This window comes from Pelodiscus sinensis, chromosome 21 (genome assembly GCF_049634645.1).
Source record: "Pelodiscus sinensis isolate JC-2024 chromosome 21, ASM4963464v1, whole genome shotgun sequence".
Taxonomy (NCBI): Eukaryota; Metazoa; Chordata; order Testudines; family Trionychidae; genus Pelodiscus; species Pelodiscus sinensis.
Genome location: NC_134731.1, coordinates 2,097,340 through 2,123,550, shown reverse-complemented (window position 1 = coordinate 2,123,550; position 26,211 = coordinate 2,097,340). Strand labels below are relative to the sequence as shown.

General features: G+C 52.9%; 1 protein-coding gene and 1 long non-coding RNA gene across 4 annotated transcripts in view; one reads left to right on the top strand and one right to left on the bottom strand.

Moving 5' to 3' along the window:
* Positions 1-21,641, bottom strand: part of LOC112544152 (uncharacterized) — a 38,280-nt gene extending 16,639 nt beyond the window's left edge. For all 3 annotated transcript variants that reach the window (XR_012897025.1, XR_012897023.1, XR_012897024.1), the window contains exons 1-3: positions 21,207-21,641; positions 13,320-13,491; positions 11,145-11,661 (exon numbers count right to left, since the gene is read on the bottom strand). This is a non-coding gene — a long non-coding RNA (uncharacterized LOC112544152). The remainder of the gene's footprint in view (positions 1-11,144; positions 11,662-13,319; positions 13,492-21,206) is intronic.
* An 83-nt stretch (positions 21,642-21,724) lies between these two features.
* Positions 21,725-26,211, top strand: part of NUFIP2 (nuclear FMR1 interacting protein 2) — a 28,336-nt gene continuing 23,849 nt past the window's right edge. Inside the window, 2 exon segments of the mRNA XM_075904583.1 lie at positions 21,725-21,986; positions 21,988-22,064. Of these exon segments, the coding sequence (XP_075760698.1) occupies positions 21,865-21,986; positions 21,988-22,064 (199 nt within the window). The 5' untranslated portion in view covers positions 21,725-21,864.

The following is a 26,211-nucleotide window of genomic DNA, read 5'->3' as shown; positions in this document are numbered from 1 at the left end:
AATCCCTGACAAGGTCATTCAGTTCACCTTGTGTTTTGAGGTGTGATTCGGAGGAGGATGGGAGAAAATGTGGGTCCTGTGACATTGATGGTTCAGGACCAGAAGTTTCATCCTCTTCCTCTTCCTCGTCTGACTCAAGTGAGAATGATTCTGGTGCATCAGGAACCGGCAGTCCTTCTCCATGGGATACTGGGCATATAGCTGCTGGAATGTTTGGATAATGCACAGTCCACTTTTTCTTCGACACACCTTTTCCAACTGGACGCACCACGCAGAAGTAACAATTGCTGGTATGATCTGTTGGCTCTCTCCAAATCATTGGCACTGCAAAAGGCATAGATTTCCTTTTCCTGTTCAACCACTGGTGAAGATTTGTTGCACAATTTTTGCAGCATATGTGTGGGGCCCACCTCTTGTCCTGATCTCCAATTTTGCAGCCAAAATAAAGGTGATAGGCTTTCTTAACCATAGTGGTTATACTGTGCTTTTGTGATGCAAAAGTCACTTCATCACAAACATAGCAGAAGTTATCTTCACTGTTCACACTGACAAATAAGAGCAGGACATTGTATGATTTCTAGAGCTGATATAGGGCAATTTGTTCAGCAGAGTGATGTAAGCTTCGTTACGATTGCATCATCCATGACTTCTAGGAATAACATGATGCAATTCATATCATGTATGACGCAATACCAGCTTCAGATTGCATCATTCATTGTTTTGCCTAAAAAGCAAGTACTGTCCAAACCCAGTCACGGATTTATTCATAGATCCAGTCAAAGATGTATTTTAGTCATTTCTGGTTTAAATTGAGATCCCTTCCCTTTATAACTCACTTATCCTCCGCCATTCACAAGTCAAGGGTCGTAAATACTGACCCAATAGCATATCTTGAAAACTAGAGCCAATCAACAATTTTAAGCATCATTTTCGTTCTCAGTGACCCAGAATGAGTAAAGATTGACTACATTTATTTCAGAAGTATTTTGGCTGTAGAGCAGTGTTTCTTACATGAGATCATCAGTGTTCTTGCAGAAATTCAAGCGGCCAGTGTAGACAGCCAGTCTAGACACAGCCAGTGTGCGCAGGACACTGCACGTGTACGAACAAACTTACGAGCCATCCCACGACCCAGTGAGCCGTGGGTTGCTCCCCCCATCACTGGCAGAAGAGATGCCTTTAGGGCCCGGCGTTCCCTGGTGCAAGCATGGCCAGTGTAAACAGGCTTAAGCCGACGCCAGCCTCTGCATGCAACGTTGCACCACTTGAACTGAACTGGTGTAACTGCTGAGCACACCTTTCCAGAAAGCAGTGCTGCGGCGTCTATCGAGCCGGCCTAGAGCTTTGCACTGCTCCCGACTAGTGACAGCAGCCCAGCTCTGTGCGTCCGAGTGCAGCGCGATTTCCCATTGCAGGTACAGTAGCATTGCAGGCCCTGCGAAAATCTTCCGCCTCCGACCAATAGCGCAAGCGGTGGGGCGAAAGGGCTCGTGTGCGGCTGAGCTGCCAAATCAGCACTAGGAACTTTGGCTGACAGAGCAATGGGGATGGGGGGGAGGGGCCACTTTTTATAGCATGTCGATACTGGAAGCCTAGAGTGGACCCGCCGGAGGACTAGAAGGTGCTGGGATAAGATCTAGCTCTGCCGGGTGGGTTTGCTGCTATGGCCAGAGGCAGGGTTTTTCGAGCACTGAATAGACCAGAACTAGGAATTTCAACCACATCTCCCACGTCCTCAAATGGTCCCTTAGCCCCGCAGTCTGGTTCCTAGCCCGCCTCTGCTGGAAGTGCGCACCAGCACAGCTACCCAGGGCTGGTTACCGGCTTTTCAATCCTAGCTTTTTAGAGGGAGAAAATGTTCCGCCCGCCACCTGGCTCCTGCCTTCCACAGCATGTGCCTGGCAACTTTCACATGGCTGGGCTGTGCTCCCAGAGGCTCTGTGGGCTTCCGTAAGAGAGCAAGGAGGCCCTGGAGAGGAAGCTGCAGCCGTGCCAACGCTTAGGCCCAGCCCTGTTTGAGAGGTGCCCAGTGGCCAGGCACTTAGTGCTCACTGGCTCCGACGTTAGCGCACTCTGGGTAACCCACCGCGGCGAGAAGCAGAGAGCCTGCTGCACTCTGGACACGGTGGGGTAGCACCGGGGTGGGACTCTTCCCACAGCGCCTCTTCCAGCCTCTCTGGTCATCTCTGAACTCTGCTTCCTGCTCTCAGGTGACCAACCCTTGGACCTGCCTTGTGCCTCCTTCTGGAAATGCGAAAGGCCCCTCCCAGCCTGCTGGGCGGCGCGTGCTGCGTTGTCAGCGCATCTCTCCCGCCAGCCCGGCCGAGGTGCTGGATCTCAGCAGTGTGTGGGGAAGAGGAGGCCGTGCAGTCCCAGCAGCGCTCCAGCCACAAGAGTGACGACACCTACAGGCACATCTCTAGGCGCATGGCCGGAAGGACACAGCCGGGCAGGGTCCAGCTCCTTGGCTTTGACAACACCTGCCAGGCCGGGGAATGAACTGCCCTTCCGCTGCAGCACTCGCGGCCTACAGGAGGGGCAAGTTGTGTCCAGGTGCACTGGGGGGGGGGGGGGGGGGGGCGGAGGACTCTGTGGCCAGAGGGGTGCAGTCTAGGGAGGTTACATTCTGATTAATCAGCTAATTGAGTAATCAATGGAATTTCCATCGACTACTCGCTTAGTTGAGAACGCCTCTCCCTTTAAAACGCAACTATTTCAATCCGCGCTGCCATCTGCCTCCCCTGCCCCCGTAGAGACAGCACTGCCCCCCCCCCAGCACTGGCTCCTGTCCCCCCCGGCTGCCTCTCTCTGATGGAGGCAGCAAAGAGGGTGAACGACTAGTCGAGTTCCTACTCAATAAGTGATTGGCTGACTACCCAGGAAGCAAATGCTTAGGTCCCTCCTGCAGTCAGGGGCCGTCCGGAGCCCCGAGAGGCGAGCCGGTCGCCGCCTTGCGGACAACGCCCCTGGAAAGCGAGCCAGGGTTTGGGGAGTGCTCAAGGGTCTCCAGGAGGCAGGGTCCCCGGGCTGCTACCAGCACAGGGGCACTCTCTGCCTCCCAGATCCCACTGAGCATCGTGCGGCTGCTGGGCCGGGTCTGTGCACTGGCGGCGCTCAGCTGGTCTGTGTCCCTCAAGGAAAAGGGAACCCCCCAACCACTAAAAATCCCAGCGGTTACACACTTACCACGGCAGAGCCCACAGCGAAGCCGCCTCCCCCAGAGCAGAGCCAGTAACTTTGGGGGGTCCAGGGGGGGCTCTGCCCACCACAGATGGGGGCTGCTCTGTCTATCCGGAGCAGTCCCTGCCTGCGGAGCCGCCTCCCTCCTGGGGCAGGCTGGGAGCTGCTCCAGCCCCCACGGGTTAGCTGGAACCGATAAACGTTGCCCATTTAGGGTGCTGCTTCCCAGCTAAGCGGTTAACCTTTCACATCCCTGCTCACCCAAGCCCATAAGCAGCGTTCCGTGGCCAGCACCTCTGTGAATGCCACAGGAAACCCTGGGTCGTCCGTACGCTGCGTGGCAGGCTCCGTGTCCGACGCCTCATTGTCACTGGCAGCTTCTGGACCAACCTGACAGCGATTCACAGCCTGTTAGTGAGACCGATCGGCATTTTCTTCACACTTCAGGATCCGCGCAGCCCAAGAGCCATAGAGAAATGGCATCGAACGTGGGCAAAAGCACAGGGGTTGCTGAGATGCAAAGGGCCCATGGGGCCTCGGGAGAGGACCTAGGATGCCCCACAACCCTCCTTCCTCCATCCCACAACGCTCTGTGGCAGAAGAGGAAGAGGTGCTCTGCAGGATAGCGACACACAGTGCTCCGCTCCAAATGCCGCTGCAAGTGTGGTCACACAACTGTGGTTCCGCTGCTGCCCTCTGCCAGTGTAGACAACGCCATAGGATGGTAGGACATAAGAACGGCCGTACTGGGTCAGACCAAAGGTCCATCTAGCCAATATCCTGTCTGCCGACAGTGGCCAGCACCAGGTGCCCCAGAGAGGGTGGACCGAAGACAACGATCAAGCGATTTATCTCCTGCCATCCCTCTCCAGCCTCTGACAAACAGAGGCCAAGGACACCATTTCTATCCCCTGGCTAATAGCCTTTTATGGACCTAACCTCCATGAAATTATCTAGCTTCTCTTTAAACTCTGTTCTAGTCCTAGCCTTCACAGCCTCCTCTGGCAAGGAGTTCCACAGGTTGACTACACGCTGTGTGAAGAAGAACTTTCTTTTATTAGTTTTAAACCTGCTACCCATTAATTTCATTTGGTGTCCTCTAGTTCTTCTATTTAGGGAACTAATAAATAATTTTTCTTTATCGGCCCTCTCCACACCACTCATGCTTTTATAGACCTCTATCATATCCCCCCTCAGTCTCCTCTTTTCTAAACTGAAAAGTTCTAGTCGCTTTAACCTCTCCTCATATGGGACCCGTTCCAAACCCCTAATCATTTTAGTTGTCCTTTTCTGAACCCTTTCCCAGGCCAAAATATCTTTTTTGAGGTGAGGAGACCACATCTGTACACAGTATTCAAGATGTTCTGGGTCTTATAAGATATTCTGGGTCTTATTTTCTATCCCTTTCCTAATAATTCCTAGCATCCTATTTGCCTTTTTGACCGCCGCTGCACACTGTGTGGAAGTTTTCAGAGAACTGTCCACGATAACTCCAAGAGCTCTTTCCTGGTTTGTCGTAGCCAAATTAGCCCCCATCATACTGTACGTATAGTTGGGGTAATTTTCCCGATGTGCATTACTTTACACTTATCCACATTCAATTTCATTTGCCATTTTGCTGCCCAATCACTCAGTTTGGTGAGATCTTCTTGGAGTCCCTCACAGTCTGCTTCTGTCTTGACTATCCTAAACCGTTTGGTATCATCCGCAAACTTTACTACCTCCCTGCTTACCCCTTTCTCCAGATCATGTATGAAGAAGTTGGAAAGGGTTGGTTCTTAAGAGATCTAGTCCAGACCCGCCTTGAGTGCAGGGGACTAAGGCTTATCTAGGTCATTTCAGACAGGTGCATGTCTAACCTAGTCTTAACAAAAAAAACCCACCCAAGATGGAGATTCCACAAGTTCCCTGGGCCCCTTCCCCGGAGCCTTGCACCTTCTCAGCCCCCTTGTCTCAAGGCCACAGCCCAACAGGTGTCAGGCTGGAGCATCTCTCCAGCTCCGCCCCACCAATAGTGCCTCTCCCTGGGAGCCAGTCATTCCCGTTCACTGGACAGGACACGACTGCCCTCTGGTCTGCCGAGCAGCTCCTTATAACAGGGCTGCCCCAGCAAGCTGCCTTCTGATTGGCTTCCTATAAGCCTCTCCCTGATTGGAAGTGTTTACACCAGCTCCCACTGGCCTGCTTTAACCCCTCCCGTGCCACACTGGGGCCGCTGCCCCCACTACAGCACCCCACTGCCTCCTGGAGTCATTTACCCCGGGCAGCGTGGCTGTGAAATGCTGCAGTTCTCAAACACAGGAGGCCACTTCCCGCGGCCCCGTGATGGGCACCGCCCCTACCCTGCCAATGGGCTTCGATTCAGCAAGGGACACTGGAGGCTGGGTAGCAGGCCCAGCTTCCTGGCAGCGGAAGCCAGAGCCTGGCCTTTGCGGGCATCTGCCCCACCCCCACCCACTTTCGCCCACCCGCTGGTGCGCACCCTGGGACACGGGGAGGAAGCTGCCCTGAACCCCAGTCTGGTCACCGCAGCTCACCTCTGTCCCACGGCGTGGCAAGCCCTGCAGGGCCACAGCGGCTTTGCCTTTCGGCAGTGGGGCAGCTACGCTGGCAGCCCCAGGGGAGCCCAGGCGGACGAGGGTACAGACCACCCTCCCCAGGGATGGGCGCAGGACACTTGAAACGAGACTTGAGAAGGGGCTAGAAACTGCACTGAAGAAAACAACGTCCCCCACGGCCTGAGTGGGCCTCGCGGGGCCCCAGTAGATCGCTGTGGTTCATGGCCCACCAGCACTGGGGGTCTCCATCCGGGTTACCGGCCGCGAGGCAGCGCAGACGCTTCAGGCATCCTATCTGCAGGAACCAGGCCCGGGCTGCCTGCCTCTCTCAGGAAGCGGAGCCCGCTTTGGCTGCAGCAGGCTGAGAGGGGCGCCCAGACCAAAGGAAGGAGCAGGAAACACCAGGGCTTCACTGCTTCAATATGTACCACGTTTCCCAGCAACAGCCACTCCCCCCCCAGCTGTGAGTGGAAGAGGGGGTACAGTGAACCCTAACAGGGGCAACCTCTTTCCTGGCCCAGCACGGCGGGGAGAGATGGGACTCATTGTCTCCCTCCCTCCAAATGGCACAGTCAGAAGCTGCAACGTATGGCCAGAGGGCCGGCCTCTCCTCTTACTCACACTGGACGGTACCCCCAGTGGTGCTCCTCGGAGCAGGGGGACCAGAACCTGCACAAGGAGAATCTAATTTCTGGAACCGCTGAGCGGACGGCACCGGCACAGCCTGCAGGACAGGGGAATGCCCTCTCCAAAGGGTCTGGAACCACCTCTCGTTGTACTTCCGAGAGGAAGGGGAGGAGATCCCAGAACCCCACCAGTGACTGACCCACCCCGTAGCACAAATCCCCCCAGTGCAGGGTGTTTTGGGGTGCGGTGCGTCACCAACAGAATTGCTCTGGCCGTGTGGGGCAGATTCTTGCACGTGTGAGCGCGCTCACCAAAGATCCGGGTGCAGGATCAGGGCCTAGGAGGGTCACCGCAGCTGAAACAATACGAAGGAGTCTGTTTGGGAAGCGTTTTGCAGAGCTCTGGATATGAAACCTCTTTTCCGAAAAGGTACCGAGATTGCTCATTCCAGTTGCCATAGCAATGGAATGCTGCTCTTTACGGTCTCCTCTTTCTCCTTCTGTACCTTAGCAGCCATTAGACAAATTGCCAATGAGACAAACCTTGAGATTTTGTATGGGGAGAATGATTTTTGTGCAGTCTCCGTGCTGAGCTGGATCCGAGAGGTCAAGGCTTGAACCATGTACGGGTCAGGACCAGGAGAGTCTCTGCGACAGGTTAACGATGCTCACTGATAATCAGTTCTATTCATCTTTAACGGGACTTCTCTTTCACGAGAGTCGGGGTCTTAAAACTAGTTTTATGGCCCAATTCCATGGCTGCTGGTAAAGGAGTTATGGCTGGGGGGGCCTTGGGTTATGGGCTCTGGGTCCAGACACCTCAAGGCCCATTTACACCCTTCTGGCCAGAGCCCTAGGAAAAGCCAATCTCTCGTGCAGATCCTCCTCTGTGAAGCAATGATGGATAATGTCATTTTGTGTGAAAGAGGAAACGGTTTCTAAGGCGGCTGAAAAACCCCTTTAGGGCTCTGTCTACACAGGCAGGTCCTTGCGCAAGAATCCGCAGAGTGTCCACACTGCCCGCCCGCTCTCGCACAAGCAGATTTACAGTACGGTGTGGTAAGAGAGGGCGTCTTGCGCAAGAGCTACGCTCTTTTCTAACAGGTGTAAGCCCTCTTGCACAGGAGTTCTTGTGCAAGAGGGCAGTGTGGACGATCAGCAGGGGTTTCTTGCACAGGAAAGCCCGATGGCTAAAACAGCCATAAGTGTTTTCTTGCTCAAGAGAGCATCCACACTGCCATGGATGCCCTTGCGCAAAAGCACATCTCGCACATGGTAGTGTGGACATGTTCTTGTGCAAGACTTCTTGCACAAGATATTCTTGTGCAAGGAGCCGCCAGTGTAGACATAGTCTTGGGCTGCGTCTAGACTGGCATGATTTTGCGCAAAAGCGATCACTTTTGCGCAAAATCTTGCCGCCTGTCTACACTGGCCGCGAGTATTTGCAAAAGAACACTGACTTTGTAATGTACAAAATCAGTGGTTCTTGCACAAATACTCTGATGCTCCCACTCAGGGATAAGCCCTCTTGTGCAAGTATTCTTGCGCAAGAGGGCCAGTGTAGACAGCAACATTAATTTATTGCGCAAGAAAACCCAATGGCTAAAATGGCCATCAGAGCTTTCTTGCCAAGAGAGCGTCTACACTGGCACAGATGCTTTTACACAAAAGCAAATATTGTGCACAAAGGCACATGCCAGTGTAGACGCTCTCTTGCTCAAATACTTTTAACGGAAAAACTTTTCTGTTAAAAGTATTTGCGCAAAATCATGCCAGTCTAGACGCAGCCTTGAAGTGCTGGTATTCTTACGGCCTGCTTTATTCAGAGAGGAGAGTTAACAAGCCGTTTCACGGTGGAGTTATTTTGGAGAGTAAAGGAAGAATTGACAACGCAGTGCCCCTGAGGATACAGCTGACTCTGGTTGACAGAAGAGTTGATAAAGTATATGGTGGTAGGTGTGTTTAAGCTGTTGCGGACAGGCGAGAGAAAGAAATGTAAGTGCTCTGCACGTATCAGCCCAAACGAGTGCAAGTTCTCCGTTACCTCTGTTCCACTTCTTTGATTGAGTTCAGCCCCAGGGGCCGTACACGTTGTCTTTGTGGCCATAAGTAACATATATGGCGCAATGTTGGGTCATGCTGAAATGGACTTCAATGACAGACTCCACTTGACCTGACATGGACATGGGTATTAGGAGCCAGGACACCAGGGATCCAGAAACTCCCAGGGCATTTCGACATCACATTCTCTTATTCATGTGATTGCCTAACCCAGCGAGAACACATGCACCCTTCCCTTGGCGGGGAAAGAATGCAAGAGCCACCTGGCCCCCATTGCATGACCCTGCCTGGGGCAGACTAGACCCGTCTCTGGCAAAGATCTGAACACTCCATCGCTCTTGCATATTAACAACAATAGTCCTGCTATATGATCACGTGTGGCAAGTTTGCAGAAATTTTGGTGGTTCCCAGAATGCCTAGAGCCCAAACTCCTCCCCCACTCTACCCGGCCTCCCCATACACGCCTGCCTATGGCTCACGGAGAGAGTTTGTTGAGCTGGCTTAAAACAACTTAAAAACATTGCTATTCCTTTGGAGTTTTGGCTAGCTGGGCTGCATTTTTTTTGACCTTCCTCATTATATTTTACACTTTGTCAGAGTTTATGCTCCTTTCTGTTTTCCTCACTAGGATGACTTCCACTGTTTAAACAATGCCTTTGTATCTCTCGCTGCTGCTTTGACTTGGATGTTAAGCCACAGTGGCAGTTTTTTGGTTCTCTAAGGCTATGTCTACACTGGCAGCTTCTTGCGCAAGAACATCTTGCGCAAGGGTTCTTGTGCAAAAAGTCTTGCGCAAGAAAACGTCCACACTGCCGTGTGCGAGCTGTGCTTTTGCGCAAGAGCGCCCATGGCAGTGTAGACACTCTCTTGCGCAAGAAAGCTCTGATGGACATTTTAGCCATAGGGCTTTCTTGCGCAAGAAATCCCTGCCCAGTGTCCACACTGCCCTCTTGCGCAAGAGCTCCTGCACAAGAGGGCTCACACCTGTTAAAAAAGAGCGTAGCTCTTGCGCAAGAAGCCCTCTCTTACCACACTGTACTGTAAATTTCCTTGCGCAAGAGCAGGCGGGCAGTGTGGACGCTCTGCGGATTCTTGCGCAAGAAGCCACAAGTGTAGACATAGCCTTACTGTGTTTTTAAAAACTTTGGGGCATACATTTAAGTTGAGCCTCTATGATGGTATCTTTGAGATGTTTCCATGCAGTTTGCAGGGATTTCACTTCTGTCACTGTACCTTTCTAATTGCTGTCCAACTAACTTCTTCATTTTGTGTAGTTCCCCTTTCTGAAATTAAATGCCACAGATTTGGGCTGCTGGGCTGTTTTTCCCACCACAGGGATATTAAACGTCATGATTTCACTATTTCCAAGCGGTTCAGCTATATTCATCTGGCCCAGATCCTGCGTTCCCCTCAGGACTAACTCGAGAATTGCCTCTCCTCTGGTGGGATATGTGGTGGTGTGTGCCCTCCTTAGTGACAGAATAAATCCTTCCCGTGCTGCTCCAAGAAACAGTCATTTAAGGTGTCAAGAAACTTTCCCTCTGCATCCCGTCCTGAGGTGGTGTGTATCCAATCAATAGGGGGATCGCTGAAATCCCCAGATATAAATGCATTTTTTATTTGTATAGTCTCTCTCTAATCTCCCTTTGTATTTCATAGTCACTATCACCATCCTGGTCAGAAATATACCCCTACTGCTATATTCTTATTGTAAGAGCATGGAATTACTATCCATAGAGATTCTATGGTACAGTTTGGTGCATTTCAGATTTTTACTTCGTTGGATACTATGCTTTCTTTCATGTATAGTGCCACTCCTGCACCGGCATGAACTATTCTGTCCTTCCAATGTGTTTTGTGCCCTGGAATGACTGACCCCCATTATCTTCATTCCACCAAGTTTCTGCGATGCCTCTTGTATCAATACCCTCCTTTAATACGAGGCACTCTAATTCACACACCTTACTGTATAGACATCTAGCGTTTGTGTATAAGCACCTCAAAAAACTCTCTCTGTTTAGCTGTTTGCCATTACATGTTGTGATTGGAGCGGACTCCTTTTCATTTGACTGATCTTACCTGTATCTTCCATCCTCTTCTCTTCACTAGACACAGAGAATCTCTATTAATAGACCCTCCCCAAGGGATGACTCTCTGATCCGCCTGCTCCTCTGCACCCGTCGGCTTTCCTCCAGCCCTTAGTTTAAAAACTGCTCTACGATCTTTTTAATTTTAAGTGCCGGAAATCTGGTTCCATTTTGGTTGAGGTGGAGCCCATCCGTCCTGAGTATAGGCTCCCCCTTGCCCCGTAGTTTCCTCAGTTCTTAATAAATCTAACCCCCTTCTCCCTAACCCTTTGCAGTGAGACCCTGCAGCTCTGCCTAACTGGCCCTGTGCATGGAACCAGAAGCACTTCAGAGAATATACCATGGAGATCCTGGCTTTTAATCTCTTACCTAGCAGCCTAAATTTGGCTATCCTTCCTTATGTGGTGTACCTCTACAGTCTACACCAAGCGCTTTGGTGGCCACCTCACTAATTAGCAGAGTGCCCGTAATGCCTACAGCCAGAAGCATGTATGTCTACTGGTGGTACACACCTGCACATGCCTCTGTGCACACAACAAAATTTATTCTACATATCCACGAAAAAAATTACAGGGAACATTGTCCCTATGTCACAACCACTGGCTCCTCCCCAGCACTACCCAGAAATGTACCTGCTATGTTGAGAGATCCACAACTCTCGCACCAGGCTGGCCAGTCAGCATGTGGTTCTCCTGGTCATTACAAATCCAGCTGTCTGTTCTTCTAATGATGCCCATTATGAACACCTGCCTCTTCCTCTCCAGAGAGGTGTCCGCCGTGCGAGAGGATACCACGTCATCATCTGGGGGGGAAGGTCCCAACCATGGGATCATTACTCCACTCATGCTCCACTCGGACGCTCTCCTTGGAGATTTTCATCCTCCTCAACAGCAGAGGCTGGCTCCGCGCCGTGTCCCAGAAAGTCTCTTCTGTGTATCTCTCTGACTTCCTTAGTTCTTCCAGCTCAGCCACCCTAGTCTCCAAAGCCCAGAGAAGATCCCTGAAGGCCAGGAGCTCCCTGCACTGAGTGCACACATGGGGCAGGTAATCCTACATGCAAGTTGGTGCACTAACCGGGATAGCCCCCATGCTGCTGGGCTTCTGCCTGGGTCCTCTTCCGCCTCCTCCAGCCAATTCCTTCCGTGATGTCTAGACCAGGAGGTTTGGGGTTTAGTTTAAGGTAGTTTAAAGAATGTTAAGTGATCAGTGTCTGGCCCCTCCCCCCCAACTCTGCTTTTAAACTCCCTGGCAAAGCTCCTGGTAGCCACCTTTTGTTTCTTGCCTTTGGGACCAGCTAATGAGCCTTCGCTCACTTTAATGACAAGCCTTTGGCTGGTGACTGTTTATAATCAGCCCCCTGCCGCACAGGCTGGACTGCCCCACCTTCCCAATCCATCGCAGTCCCTGGGCTGCAGTTAACATTGCTGGAGCCAGCCCCAGGCCCTGGCGCCCGAGCGCCTCCGGACCATGTACCTGTCCAGCTCAGTCCCACTATGCTGGGCTGTGGCTGCTGGGGGGACGGGGCTTGTGGAGAAACAGGGAAGTGCTGAGCTCTCAGGGCAGGAGGAGACTGCAGGGGATGATGCTACCGCAGAGGCCAAATCTGGCCCAGCAACCCTCTGGCTCCGGCCCGCGGGAGCGTCAGCCAAGCTCCCTGCCCACTGCTCAGAGCCGCTCTCTGAATGCCGAGAGTCCGGGGGAGGCTTCGCACATGGCCCCCACCCCCAGCACAAATCCATAGGCCAGTTTCCCATCTCCCAGGCCCCCCCCCCCCCGCCAATACCCTCCTCCAGGTCCCACCTCCTCCCCCTCCAGGCTCGCCCCACGTGGCCCTCGCAGCTGCAGGGAGGTATGGAGGCAGGAACTCTGGCTGAGGAACCTGCTGGGCTGCTGGCCAGAAGCCACCCAGGTAGCCGCCTCCCAGCCAGCCCCTCCCTCATCCAACTCTCTTCGCCCCTCCCAGACCTTGCACCCCAACACCCTGCCCCCAGTCACAACCCAGATCCCTGCACCCCCTCCTACACTCCTGCTCCAGGTCACAGCCCCCTTCCAGACCTTGCACCCCAACACCCCACCCCCAGTCACAACCCAGATCCCTGCACCCCCTCCTACACTCCTGCTCCAGGTCACAGCCCCCTTCCAGACCTTGCACCCCAACACCCTACCCCCAGTCACAACCCAGATCCCTGCACCCCCTCCTACACTCCTGCTCCAGGTCACAGCCCCCTTCCAGACCTTGCACCCCAACACCCCACCCCCAGTCACAACCCAGATCCCTGCACCCCCTCCTACACTCCTGCTCCAGGTCACAGCCCCCTTCCAGACCTTGCACCCCAACACCCCACCCCCAGTCACAACCCAGATCCCTGCACCCCCTCCTACACTCCTGCTCCAGGTCACAGCCCCCTTCCAGACCTTGCACCCCAACACCCCACCCCCAGTCACAACCCAGATCCCTGCACCCCCTCCTACACTCCTGCTCCAGGTCACAGCCCCCTTCCAGACCTTGCACCCCAACACCCCACCCCCAGTCACAACCCAGATCCCTGCACCCCCTCCTACATGCCTGCTCCAGGTCACAGCCCCCTCCTTCACCCAACCTCCATCCCAGACCCAGCACCTCCTGCATTAACCTCATGGCACAGTGCACCCGTTGGCCATTTCCCAAATTCTTGGAGTGGCCTCCCCAACACAAACGATTGGCCACCCCTGTGCTAGAGGCACCCCCTGCCTTAACTGGGAACCTGTCCTGCTGGCTGCAGCCTCTAGGCCATGTCTACGTGCCCACTTATGCTGGCAAAACTTACCTTGCTCAAGGAGCTTTTCCCACCCGCACGGCTGCCACGGCTCAGCAGGGTGACTGAACGGTGCCGACAGGAGAGCTCTCGCCTGTCTAACAATGGCACAAGCACATCGGTAGGTCTCTCGTGTAGAGGCAGCCTTGACACATGCAGTCTATGCTATGCAATGCCTCTCCATCTGCAGGAAAATCCACGCAGCCTCAAGGAACCAATCCTGCAAGGTGCTGAGCGGTCTGACCCTGATCCAGCCAACCAACTGGACGGTGCACGTGCTCAAACGTAAACACATGCTTTGTGGGGTTGGGGGGTCAAAGCACTCCCCACTTTGCAAGTTCAAGCTCCCAAGGGCCTGGAGAAATACAGATACGAAATCATTTCCCTGCGAGGGCCAGCGATCAGCGTTTGATACACGGTAAGGCCGATGTTCTAAGAACACACAGCATATTATAAAGCCAGTAAAAACCCCAGATTGGTTCATTTTAAACGCTTCTGATCTGTAATGTAATCAATAAAATAATTTAAAATTTCCACTGACATTTTTCTAGATGTTTCACAGAGCGAAAGAAATATTTTATTGTTCTTAGAGAACAAAAAAATCACTGAAATCAGTCCCCGTTATTGATTGGGGCTTGATCTGACTTCAGCTGAGGCGACTGGAGCCTGGCCTGGTCCACACTCCCGGCTCACTGCCATTTTGTCAGGCCTCAGGGCTGAATGGGGAACTTGCCCTGCCCCTGCAGTGCAGGGAGTGCATGCCCATCTCAGAGCAGACTGCTAGGAAGCAGGGCGGGGGTCCCTACTTCAACGCCACCACCCAATCATTAAGGGTGAATTCTTCAGGCGCGGAAACAGGCTAAGCATGGAGCCATCTGAAAAAGTGGCTTGGCCCCAGCTCCATGTTTTGTTAGTCTGTAGGGTGCTGCTAGAGCTAGACCATTGGTTGGTTTTTAAGTTTTTCCAGGTACAGACTAACTCGGCTCCCCCTCTGAAGCCACGGAATCGCAGACAGTTTCCTTGGGCACTTACATCCATCTGGCCCCCAGTTCTCACCCAATGGTTGTAGCCAATCTCACAGTACGCAACCTGCAGCTCTCTTACACGGGAAAGGGGAGCTAGCGAGCTATTTACAAGGTGGAAGGAGGTGTAAACGGCTCCAGAAATGGGCTACAATCGGAAGCGTCTATAATCAGGGCGTTGTGTGTCCTTTGTGGCTTGCCCAGGCTAAGTGGCTGCACTGCAATTCTCCAGCTTGTGCCCGTCAGAGTCCAAGGCAGCGTAGAGATACCGAATTCCTTTTGTTTGGCATTTTTATCTCTCTCCTGCCCTCTGCTCAGAGCTACTCAACTCAGCTAGTGGGGGGAGGAAGGGAGAGAATCCACTTCCGTGACTCATCTTCATGGGAGGAGAGCAGAACAGAAGTCTTTTGTCCTGTTGCTGACAGTATGTAAGGAAATTCCAGTTTCAATGTCCCACAATACTCAATGGGCCTTTCCTTTTGGAAAGGGTGTAACTTTCTGTTGAGCAGCCCTTCACCCTACTTAATGTCTCTCTCCTGTCTGGTGATTTACACAGTCACAAAGACTCAGCACACAGCCGCTCAGATGTTACCTTGCAATATGGGCTACAGATGTGACAAGTGAGATAAACAGACAGCAGCTCACAAGCGCTCAATACAGTTTGAACATTAAACATCACTAATAGCTGGTTTAACAATACTAACACACAGATGAGCCAGCCTCACTCCAGGTGTTTTTGTCAATGTTCAGCTGAGACATGGGGACCTTGACATGGGCTGACATCTTGTCACTCCTATCACAGTCCCTACAACAAACAATTCAACCACCTTTAATATGGACAGACTGTCCACAGACACAACAAGAAATCTTGGACCACCCAGCCGCGATGGAGCACAGCAGGTTGGGACCTGGAGTCTCTAGAAATTCATCTCCCATATTAAAAGGCATCGGCTTGTAGACTGTCCATGCCACAGCTGGCCTTCTAGCTTCACTGTGGCATGGCCTTGTTCTAACTGCTACATGCAAAGTGAGGCACACAGAGACCGGACTTCAGCAAGATCCGTGGAGTTTTCTGATATAATCGCGACAGCATGGTGCTTCTGAAAAGCCGTTTGTATCCAAACAAACTCTGCACTGTGGTTACTAAAAAACTTGTCCATAAAGCGCATTTGTCCATACCTATGCCTGGTTTTGATCCAGACCGTTTATAAAATTAAACATAAAATCAAATTCTTCCAACGCACCAATAAAACGTCAAGTGTGATTAGAGGAGCGCCTCATTTTGATGCTTGTGTCCTGAGTAATGAGGTCATTTGAATATTTATATAGCATTTCAAAGGACTTTTACTTCTTACAATTTGTCTAAGACTTAATGTTGCAGTTGCAAAACCATTTTCTAACCAAGCGTTAAGCTGCTGTGGATCAAGAAACCTGAGTTGTATGGATCTCACCCAGGTTCCTCAAATCTCTTAACAACAAAAATAAGTGTGGGACTTACAGTTATGATGGGAGAAGTGTTATCGGCTACACAACAAAAGCGCCCCCTGCTGTTTGATTTATGAACTACCGTCTACAGTCCGTGTAAATAAAATGTGTCACATAACTCTAGGGATATGTCAACACTCGCGGCTTCTTGCACAAGAACAGCCGTTCTTGCGCAAGAATCTGCAGAGCGTCCACACTGCCCGCCCGATCTTGCGTATGTAAATTTACAGTACGGCGTGGTAAGAGAGGGCTCCTTGCGTAAGAGCTACGCTCTTTTTTAACCGGTGTAAGCCCTCTTATGCAACAGCTCTTGCGCAAGAGGGCAGTGTGGACGCTCAGCAGGGATTTCTTGCTCAAGAAAGTGTCCACGCTGCCATGGGCGCTCTTGCGCAAAAGCACAGCTCGCACATGGCAGTGTGGACGTTTTCTTGCGCAAGATGTTCTTGCACAAGAAGCCGCGAGCGTAGACATAGCCTAGGGCAGGGCTACTCAACACACATCCCCTGGGCCACATGCGGTTTGGGTTTACGCGGGGCTCAACACACGGCCTGCGGATGGGCGCTAAAACAAAAAAGTCGCCACTATAATGGTCTTCTGTTGCTAGGCATTTTAGTAGTTAACTTCCTGGACTGTCATTGCTTATTAAAAGTGCTGTCATCTGGGTGGAAATCAGGTAAATATTGCATTTTATTAATATCAGCAGAACTGACTTAAATGTGGCCTGCGTGTTGTGTACTCTTGCCTTAAGTTTTGCATATATCTGCATGTATACGCAACCACATTTAAGTTGTGGCCCTCGGCGTGTGCTGTGAGTGTCATTGTGGGCCCCGGGGATTCCAAAGTTGAGTAGCCCTGCTCTGGGGGCAGGGATTGTCTTCTGATTAGCATCTCCAGGCTCGACCCAATTATAACTTTTAAAACGGTACAAATTAAGGTTGCAAAGGCAAGCTCCCAAAAGCTAGGCAATGTCAGCTTCACTGTTGTCTGTGAAAACTTAAATCAACCCCCTCATGTGGCAGCATTATGATGGGGTGTTTTAGTTACATGGCCACCCGCAATGTTTTCCAAAGGATGCCTGCCATATTCCGTGCACCAGGGGGTGGTCTCAGGTAATTAAGCAAGGCCGTGCGGTGAATAACATGGGAGTCCCTGAGCCTGCCCCTGGATTGGAAGTGAGATGTACATGTTGGCTACGTCTAGACTGGCATGAAAAAAGTTTAATGGAAAAGTTTTCCGTTAAAAGCATTTTCGGAAAAGAGCGTCTAGATTGGCACTTTTTAAAAGCACTTTTTGCGGAAAAGCGTCCGTGGCCAATCTAGACACGCTTTTCCGCAAAAAAGCCCTGATCGCCATTTTTGCGATGGGGTCTTTTTTGCACAAAACAAATCTGAGCTGTCTACACTGGCCCTTTTGTGCAAAAGCTTTGCGCAAAAGGGACTTTTGCCCGAATGGGAGCAGCATAGGAAGTCAGTGCTTTTGTGGAAACTCAAGCGGCCAGTGTAGACAGCTGGCAAGTTTTTCCAGAAAAGCTGCTGATTTTCCAGAAAAACTGGCCAGTCTAGACACAGCCGTTGTGTAGTGAGAGTAATTAACCATTGGAATAAATCCCCCAAAGCTCAGGGCGCATGCTCCAGCCCTAAGCATTTTTACATCGCAATTGGATGTTTTTCTAAATCTAAAAGATCTGCCCTAGGAATTACTTTGGGGGAGTTTTCTGGCCTGTGTTATGCACAAGGTCTGACAAGGGCAGCCACGAACCGTGAGCGGGCTGCAAGAGTGGCTCCCTCCTTCATCTCAGTGGGCTGTAGCAGCCCACATCCTGCTGGGGCTCCACCTGTGGCCCCGTCTGCCCCCACGAGCCCTCTCGCCCACTGTGGCACCGAAGCCCCAAACTTGCCTGCTCCTTCCCCTCCCTCCCAGCACTTTGGGCGTGCGTGAATTGCCTGATCCGCACTCCGTCCCCACGCGCTGGAACAGCCACGAACAGCTGGTTCACAGCGTTCCAGCTCTGGGAGGGAGAGGGACAAGCAGGGACAGAGCTCAAATCAGGCAAAGTGCTGGGAGGGAGGCAGGAGGTGCAGGAAGTGTGGGGCCCTCAGTGCCCTAGAGGCACATGGGGGAGGAAGACAGCCGGGGTTCCGGGGGCCGCAGGTGGAGCCCCAGCGGGCTGCAGGTTGCCCACTGCTGGACTAGATGATCACAGTGGTCCCTTCTGGGCTTGGAATCAATGAAAACCCCCAGCCTGCCCTATCTCCCTCTGTTCCGGTCCTCCCCAGTCTGCCCTGACATCCTCCTCTGCTTCCATCTCTCCCAACCCTGCTTCCGCCTTTGCACTGAGGTCAAGGTGCTTCTTCCTTCTCCTCCATGCATCAGGGAGCACTTTAAGAGCAAGGAGAGGCATTCTGGGTGCAATGTTTGGAGAATGTAGTTGCTGAACTACTAAACCACTCCCGAGCATGGGTACGTGGCACTCTCTAGAGAGTTACAATTCTGCCAAGTGTTGGTGGATTTCACAAGGCAGCTCTCTGACTCCAGAATGACACTGGTCAAATTTCAAAGTCCCCGCTGCAAAGTACTGCTACAATTCTTCAAGCAAACCATGGAACACTTTTTAACTGTGGCAAAAGGGCCTATTTCCCCCCAGCCCAGTGCTCAGACGTCACAGAATCATTTTAGCTGAAGTTTTCCAGAAAATTTAGCTTGAGGCAGACACCAGCATGGAAAATGTCAGCACAAACAGTTAAAATGTAGCAAAATACAAGGAACTTTTTACACCAGAAAGTGTTAGGCAACCTTAATTCTAGCTATTACTGCCTGCTTCTACTATAATACTAATAATTTGTTGATTTGATCCTAAAAGGCCTTAAACACGAACACAATTATAAGAATTCACAATTTCAATATCAGACACATTTGAAAGTATATTTTAATGACAACCTGAAAAATATAAAGAACATATGCATATTACTGGCTTTATGCTCAAGAAGTGCTGTCATCTAAAAATACTCCTGCAGCTACCTCTTACTAATGTCATTTAAAAAAAAAGGTAGGATATATATTTTTGGTATTTCACATTTTTAATTAATTTTGTGGAGGTGAAAAATGGGGACTAGCAACCATGAGAACTGACAGCCCCCGTTTCTTCGCAGCGCAGGCACATATGCCCTGTAAGTTCTAGGTGCCACGTCACCAAACCATGCAGGTAAAATTCTGATTAAAAGCAACACGAAAGCTGGTATGATAGAGAACTGGAACTGAGAGAGTAAACTTGTCAACATTGTTCTGTTTCCAGGCCAAACTGTAGGCTTCCAACTTGTCTGGGTATCAAACCAACCCCGGTACTTTGTCCAGAGAAGTCAACAAAAGACGTGACAGTAGCGGCATGAGAACACTCGTTATTCTGGAAGGCTGTCCCTCACATAGGTTACTTACGGGTGAAGAGAGAGACTAGTGATACTACATTATAGCCCTCAACTCCCAGGTCTAGCATGGCCTTGTTTCAGCACAGCGCTCTTACTGGGGCCCACTCAACTTCTCATACAGACACAGAACCAAGTGAACACACTCCTTGTTCTAGGGTCATTCAGAGAAGCCAATCCCCTTAGAGGGAAGGATTGCTCAGTGGTTTGGGCACTGGCCTGCTAAAGCCATGGTGGTGAGCTCAATCCTTGAGGGGGCCAGTTAGGGATCTGGGGCAAATCTGTCAGGGAGGGTACTTGGTCCTACCTTGAGGGCAGGGGACTGGACTCGACCTCTCAAGGTCCCTTCCAGCTCTAAGAGATAGGTATCTCCAGACACCATGGAGCAAAGAGCTGGTTACACATAGCCTGCAACGGAACCAATAGGAGCCTCCTATGTAAGACACAGGAGGGAACTGCCCTGCTGTGTTTAGCACTGCTGAGGCCTCAGATAGATTGTGGGTGCCAAACACAAGGCGTGATGTAGACCAGTAGGTGAGTGTTCAGAGAACAACAAGAAAAGGTTCAGAAACCCTCACCTAGGAGGAAAGGTGAAAAAAAACCTGAGTGTGTTTACTCTTGGGAAAAGGAGTGTGAGAAGTGGGTGGAGAAGTCTTCAATTCAGGGCCTTTACAAAAGGAATGGTAATCCATTGTTCTCCACAGCCACTGGAGGGAAGACAAGAAGTTGTGGGGCTCATCTGCGTGAAGGGAGATGTTAGTTAGGTATCAAGGAAACCTTTCTAACATGAAGGACAGTTAAACTTTGGAAGAGAGTCCCAAGGGAGGTTGTGGAATCCTGAGTGTAGTGAGAGTAATTAACCGTTCTCACGCAACACCCACCCCTTGTACAGTAGTAGTTTTCCTACTTACCAAATTTTGTGTTGTACATGACTGAGGAGTTGCACAGGTACTTAAGCGAGGAGAGCTAGACAGGGTCTCTGAGTACGTGAGCCATGAATTATTGCTATCTTAGTGCAAAGCTCGGGTCCATCCTGCAAAGCTCGTGTTTGTCTCACATGTAGGCATGTTTGCAGTGTTGCTGTGGTCTGACCTTGCGTTTTAGCTGAATCTATGCACAGTGACATAGGTCTGAGACTCCATCATTTCCATCTTGTTTTGCGTAGCTGGTCCAGGGTATTTTCATCTGATCAATCTGCTAATGGAGCTCTAGAATAAGCCAGGACGTGCCAGGTCTCTCAGCCTTTTCCTGTAGCTGAATTAAGTTTCTGAAAGAGTTGTAACTCTGACCAATGGCTCTGAACTGTTCCAGCCCCCTGAACCTATCTGTATATCCTACATATAAAGGAAACCAAATGAAAGCAGGGGGTGTGGCAGCACGCCCAGCATCCCTTGCTCCAGCACCATGACTCTGACATCTCTAAAAAAATGTTTCTGCAAATACAATAATGTATCACTTCTTATTTAAATTCCTGGCTCACCAATATCAATTTGCTAAGTTTAAAAGTTATTTAAACTCAATTCTGCATACACTCATGCAACCCCACTGACTAATGTGAAGTTGCCTGGAAACCATGGTAGGATTTGACTCCTTTATTTTTAAATGATTATTTGCTTTTCCCCAATCCTCCTCCTCTTCCTCAAACGTGATCCTCCAGTGAAGTCAGCATGTGAATTAGGACGGGACATTCAGTCCAGGAAGTGAGCTTGCAAAGGTGCAAAACAGAATTATGAAACGTATCTGCAGAATCAAAATGGAAAAAGCTTTTACTCAAGCCTGAAATAATGACATTGGGAATATAATGACTGGCTAAAGAGACTGTTTCTCTCTCTCTCTCTCTCTCGAGTTCTCTTTTTGCCATTTAACCATGATTAGAAAAAAACCCCACATGGTAAAGTACCTGAAAGGGGCTGGGTGGGGGTAAACTAGTCCTTAGCTAGAACTTTCCTCTTAGCAGCAAAACTCTTCTTAACCTGCAGAGTTCCGTTCCCTTTTGAAACTGCCCATGTCGATTCGCCTCTGTACAAAGGAAAAGTTAGTTAAAATGGTACCGCGGCTTTTTAGAAAGGGACCCAGCCCCTGGCTGCGGAGCTGGGTAGACTCCCTCCATAGACATGCAGCGATTAGCACGAGAACACAATGCAAAATGAATCCAGAATACAAAATGGTCCTGCAGGCTTCTTTTGATGTGCGTGTGTGAATGCCTGTCGGGGGGGGGGGGGGGGGGGTATGGCCCTGCGGCTCGCAGCTCTGCGTCCGAGCCAGGGGCGAGGCTGTGCCCAGGGAGGGCACGAGCAGAGGGCGAGCCAGCCGGACGGGGGGGGCGCAGGGAGGGAAGCAGCCGGAGCCCAGGGCGCTGACGTTGGAGGCCCAGCCCTTGTGAGGTTGCAGAGGGGTAAATGGGTGCGGGGCGGGCCGGCGATGGGGCCGGGGGGGCCGGCTGGTGGGAGGGGGAAAGCGGCCCTGGAAGCTTCCTGATTGCTGGAGCGCGGCTGCCAGTCGGGCGGGCTCCCCCAGTCAAGCCGAGCGCTGGTGCGAGCGACCACACGTCTCGTCTGCCCCGCCGGAGAGTGAGCCCCGCGCCCGGCCCGCAGCCCGTCCCCGCCCGGCCCCGCGCAGCCGCCGCTTTCAATGGAGGAGCAGCCCGGCCACCCGCACCCGCACCACCACCACCACCACTACTACTACTACAACCACAACCACCACCTGCACCTGCCGCCCAGCCCCTACCTGCTCGGCCGAGCCGGCCCGCGGCCGCCCCGCCCCGCCGCCCCGGCATGAGCCGCGCCACGCCGGCCCGCAGCCCCAGGAAGCGCCGAAGAAGAAAACAGGTGCGGGGGGACCGGGCCTGCGGGGGGGGCGCGGGGGGGGACCGGGCCTGCGGGGGGGCAGCGGGGGGGGACCGGGCCTGCGGTTGGGGGGGACCGGGCCTGCGGGGGGGGGGGGCGGCGGGGGAGACCGGGCCTACGGGGGGCAGCGGGGGGGACCGGGCCTGCGGTTGGGGGGGACCGGGCCTGCGGGGGGGGGCGGCGGGGGGGGGCCGGGCCTGCGGGGGGGGGGCGGCGGGGGGGGCCGGGGGCCTGCGGGGGGGGGGCGGCGGGGGGGGCCGGGGCTTGCGGGGGGGGCGGCGGGGGGGGCCGGGCCTACGGGGGGGGGCAACGGGAGGGGACCGAGCCTACGGGGGGACAGCGGGGGGAACCGGGCCAGGGGGAGCGGGGGCGACCCAGGGAGGGCAGCGCGGGGGGGAAGACTGGGCCTGCGGGGGGAACAGACGGGAGGGGAACCGGGCCTACGGGGCGGCGGCTAGCGGGGCGGGGGGAGGGACCGGGCCCGGCTGGGGGGGAGCAGCGGGGGGGGGGAACCGGGCCTATGGGGCGGGAGAGCCCAGGGAGGGCAGCGGGGCGGGGGGGGGAGCGGGCCCTGCGGGGGGACGGGGGGGACCGGGACTGCGGGGCGGGGACGGGGCCGGGGGGACAGAGGGGGGGGGCCGGGCCTGCGGGAGGGGAGCGGGCCTGCGAGGCCGGCCTGAGGCGGCGGGGCCGGGATCGGGCGGGGCCCGGCGGCGGGGGGCGGATGGAGCGGCCCGGCCTGGCCCCCCCGGTGACCTTCCCGCGGCCCCGGCCCGGCCCGGCTGGAACATTCCCGGCGCGCTCGGGCCGCTTCCTGTCCGCCATGTTGGGAGCCGGCCGGGCCTAGGCGCCGTCCCCCCGCGGCCCTTTCCCGCGCCGGGGGCTGGGCGGGGCGCGGGCGGCGCATGGCGCGGCCCCCCCGGCGGGCCCGAGTGGGCCTTCCCGCCGGCCTTTGTGTGGGGCCCAGGGCGGGCCGCGTGCGGGCGGGGCCCGGTGCCCTTGGGCCGCGGGCCCGGGCCTGAGCGCTCCGCGGTGCCCAGCTCGCGGACACCCGGGGGGGGGGCTGGCAAAGGGCCCGGGCCTGAGTTCCGCCCCGTCGCCGCGTGGCCCCCTCCCAGCGGGGCACGTGCCCGCCCCGCGGACCGACCCCTGTCAGTGCCGGGCCTGGCCTCGCGGTGAGCCCCCCCCGTGGGTACAGCCGGGGGGGGGGGGCAGGTATCGCTGTAGGCCTGGCCGGGGGGGGGGGCAGTATCGCTGTAGGCCTGGCCGGGGGGGGGGGGCAGTATCGCTGTAGGCCTGGCCGGGGGGGGGGAGGCAGGTATCGCTGTAGGCCTAGCCGGGGGGGGGGCAGGTATCGCTGTAGGCCTGGCCGGGGGGGGGGGCAGGTATCGCTGTAGGCCTGGCCGGGGGGGGGGGGCAGGTATCGCTGTAGGCCTGGCCGGGGGGGGGAGGCAGGTATCGCTGTAGGCCTGGCCGGGGGGGGGGCAGGTATCGCTGTAGGCCTGGCCGGGGGGGGGGCAGGTATCGCTGTAGGCCTAGCCGGGGGGGGGGGGCAGGTATCGCGGTAGGCCTGGGGGGGGGGGGGGGTCGGTTACAGCAGCCAAACCCCCCCCCCACGGCAGTAGCCAGTCTCTGCACCTCAGCCGTGTACCTGCACGTGCCTTAGCACTGGTAGGGGGACACACCCTTGTCCTGCCACCCCCCCCCCCCACCCCCCCCCCCCCCCCCCCCCCCCGCCAGCCGGCTGTAACACTGGGGGAGTAGCACTGTTGGCTGATATTGTGCACACACAGTCTCTTAACCAGGCAGGGTTTTCCCCCTTCTTGGAGAATTAACACTAAATGATCTGTAAATTCCTACAACGGTCCTGCCATTTAATGGGGAGAAGGTTTGCTACTGAACAGTTCACGCATGGCTTGGAATGTGGTCTCATGAGACGAGGGCTGCCCATATCCCCAGCACAAGAATGGTTAAAAGGCCCTCTCATGCCTTAGGATGTGGACTTTCTGCATGGAAAGACTGGCATTGATGTCACATGTGACCGTGCCAGGGTCCCAGCACTGAGGTTGGTGCATGGGTGTAAGTGGTAGAGCTAGCTGCTGGCACATCTCTCCCCTGCCTTGGCATTATTTTGACTAACTAGTGTATTTAAAAATAAAATACGTTGGTGCTTGTCCAGAACACAAACAATTGGTCAAGTTATAAAATGTGATACAGCACAACTAAGATTGCTACTCAGCCCTTTTTCTATGGGGTTGATTCTGCTTCTATGGAAAAAACTCCTATTGCCTTCCATGGGGCAAGACTGGTCTGTGAGGGCACGTCTACACAGCAGGGCCAAACTCAAAATAACCTATGCAACTTGAGCTACGCTAATTGCGTAGCTTCTATTTCGCAATCCAGCACTCTTTCCCCTGACTTCACTTACTCATACAATGAGGGTTACAGGAGTCAGAGTAAGAAGCCCATTATTTCAAATTGATTTTGAAATAATGGGCTTGCTGTGTAGACATGCAGTATGTTATTTTGGAATAACTAATGTTATTCCAAAATAATACAGCTGTGTAGCCTAAGTGATTTTTATCCAGTCCAGAAGGGTCCTGCAGAGAATCCATACTGAATACCTCACTTCCATTCATTGAAAAGGAAATGGGGCAAGAATCTGATCCTAAATCTATTGATGTCATTCCAGGGAGCGTTTTGTATTGACCTGTTAGGCTCTGCATGGGACTTTGGATTCCTAAATGCTGTACTCAAAGAGCTGAAGGGAAGAATCTCCACATATTTCTCTGGCCCATGTATTGCTTTGGTTACAGGAAAAATTAAGTCCCTAAAATGTACCTGTTTCCCAGGTATGGAAGGGTTATTTGTATGTTGGGTGAATAAGCCCGTCTGCACTGAAATTGGGAACTGTTAGCAGGAAAGTAGCAGACGGATCCTCAGCCCCAGATCAGAGTGTAGGATTGGGGGGCATGGTTTCAAATCTTAGCGTGGCCTGGGCTTTGTTATTAAAACTCCTATTACTGACGCCTGTGCTAGTTTTGAACACTTAGGGATACATTATGGGAAAGTGTAGAAAGCTGTTGGAATGCCATGTGCATTTGGTGTTTTAAAAACAGTCATTTGCTGGCTACCGGAAAGGCTGTTAGGGACCTGGACTGTATTGAATATAGATTGTCGAGGTGCCCCAAACATGCATGTTAATGACTCTTACACAGTCATCTCCAGGTAGATGTAATAGGGGACTGACTAGGCCATGTTGAGTAATACCCAAGTTAACTTGTTTCAGTTACTTTGTTTAACTTTCCAATATATCGGAAGGCTGTAGTCTGTATTTGGACTAATCCCTGTCAAATTCCAGTTTAAAAATGGTTTTCTGAGGTCTTTTTTTGGAAGGGGAGGGTCTCTTAACCAAATAAAACATCTGAAACATTTGTGTTTCTAAAACTTGACAGTGGCGGAAAGAGCATCTCTGTTTTGGGTGTACTTCTACACCTGCATTCCAAGCATTAGGTTTGAGAGAATGTACAGTTTCTGTAAATACCTGAAAACGAACTCAAAACTGCTGACACGCTCTTAATAAAATCAAAACCCATTAGTTTTTATCACTCCTGATGCATAGTGGTCTTATGATCATTCTTTTTATTTTGTCTTATTAGATAGTGATGTCAGAAATCTGAGTCACAAAAACCCTTATAGAGTATCCTTGAAAAGACTTGCTCTCTGCATGTCACCCTGAAACAAAATGTTCAGTCCTCGGCTCCTCAGAATTCCATCAGTCTCCTGCTTTTTGGGTTGGAGCATTGATGGTCAATGATAGCAGCACATAATATTACTGGAAAACTTGTAGTGGTTGCTGATTGTCACACTGTCTTGACTTGTTAAACCTCCCTCAGCAAACTGGGCAGTGGGGTTTCTCGCAGGAATCGCCCTGATCCAGAGCTCCACAGGACATGAGCTCTTACGACTGCCAAGCATCTGAGGATAGGTCTGCATTGCAAGCACTAAGCAACGCAACTGCCGCTGTAATGTAGACACTACCCCACACCCAGAAGCTAGTTGTGGAAGAATTCTTCCACCGACTTAGCTGCCTCTTCAGTGGGGGTTAGGTTGACCTATCTGCGTTGCA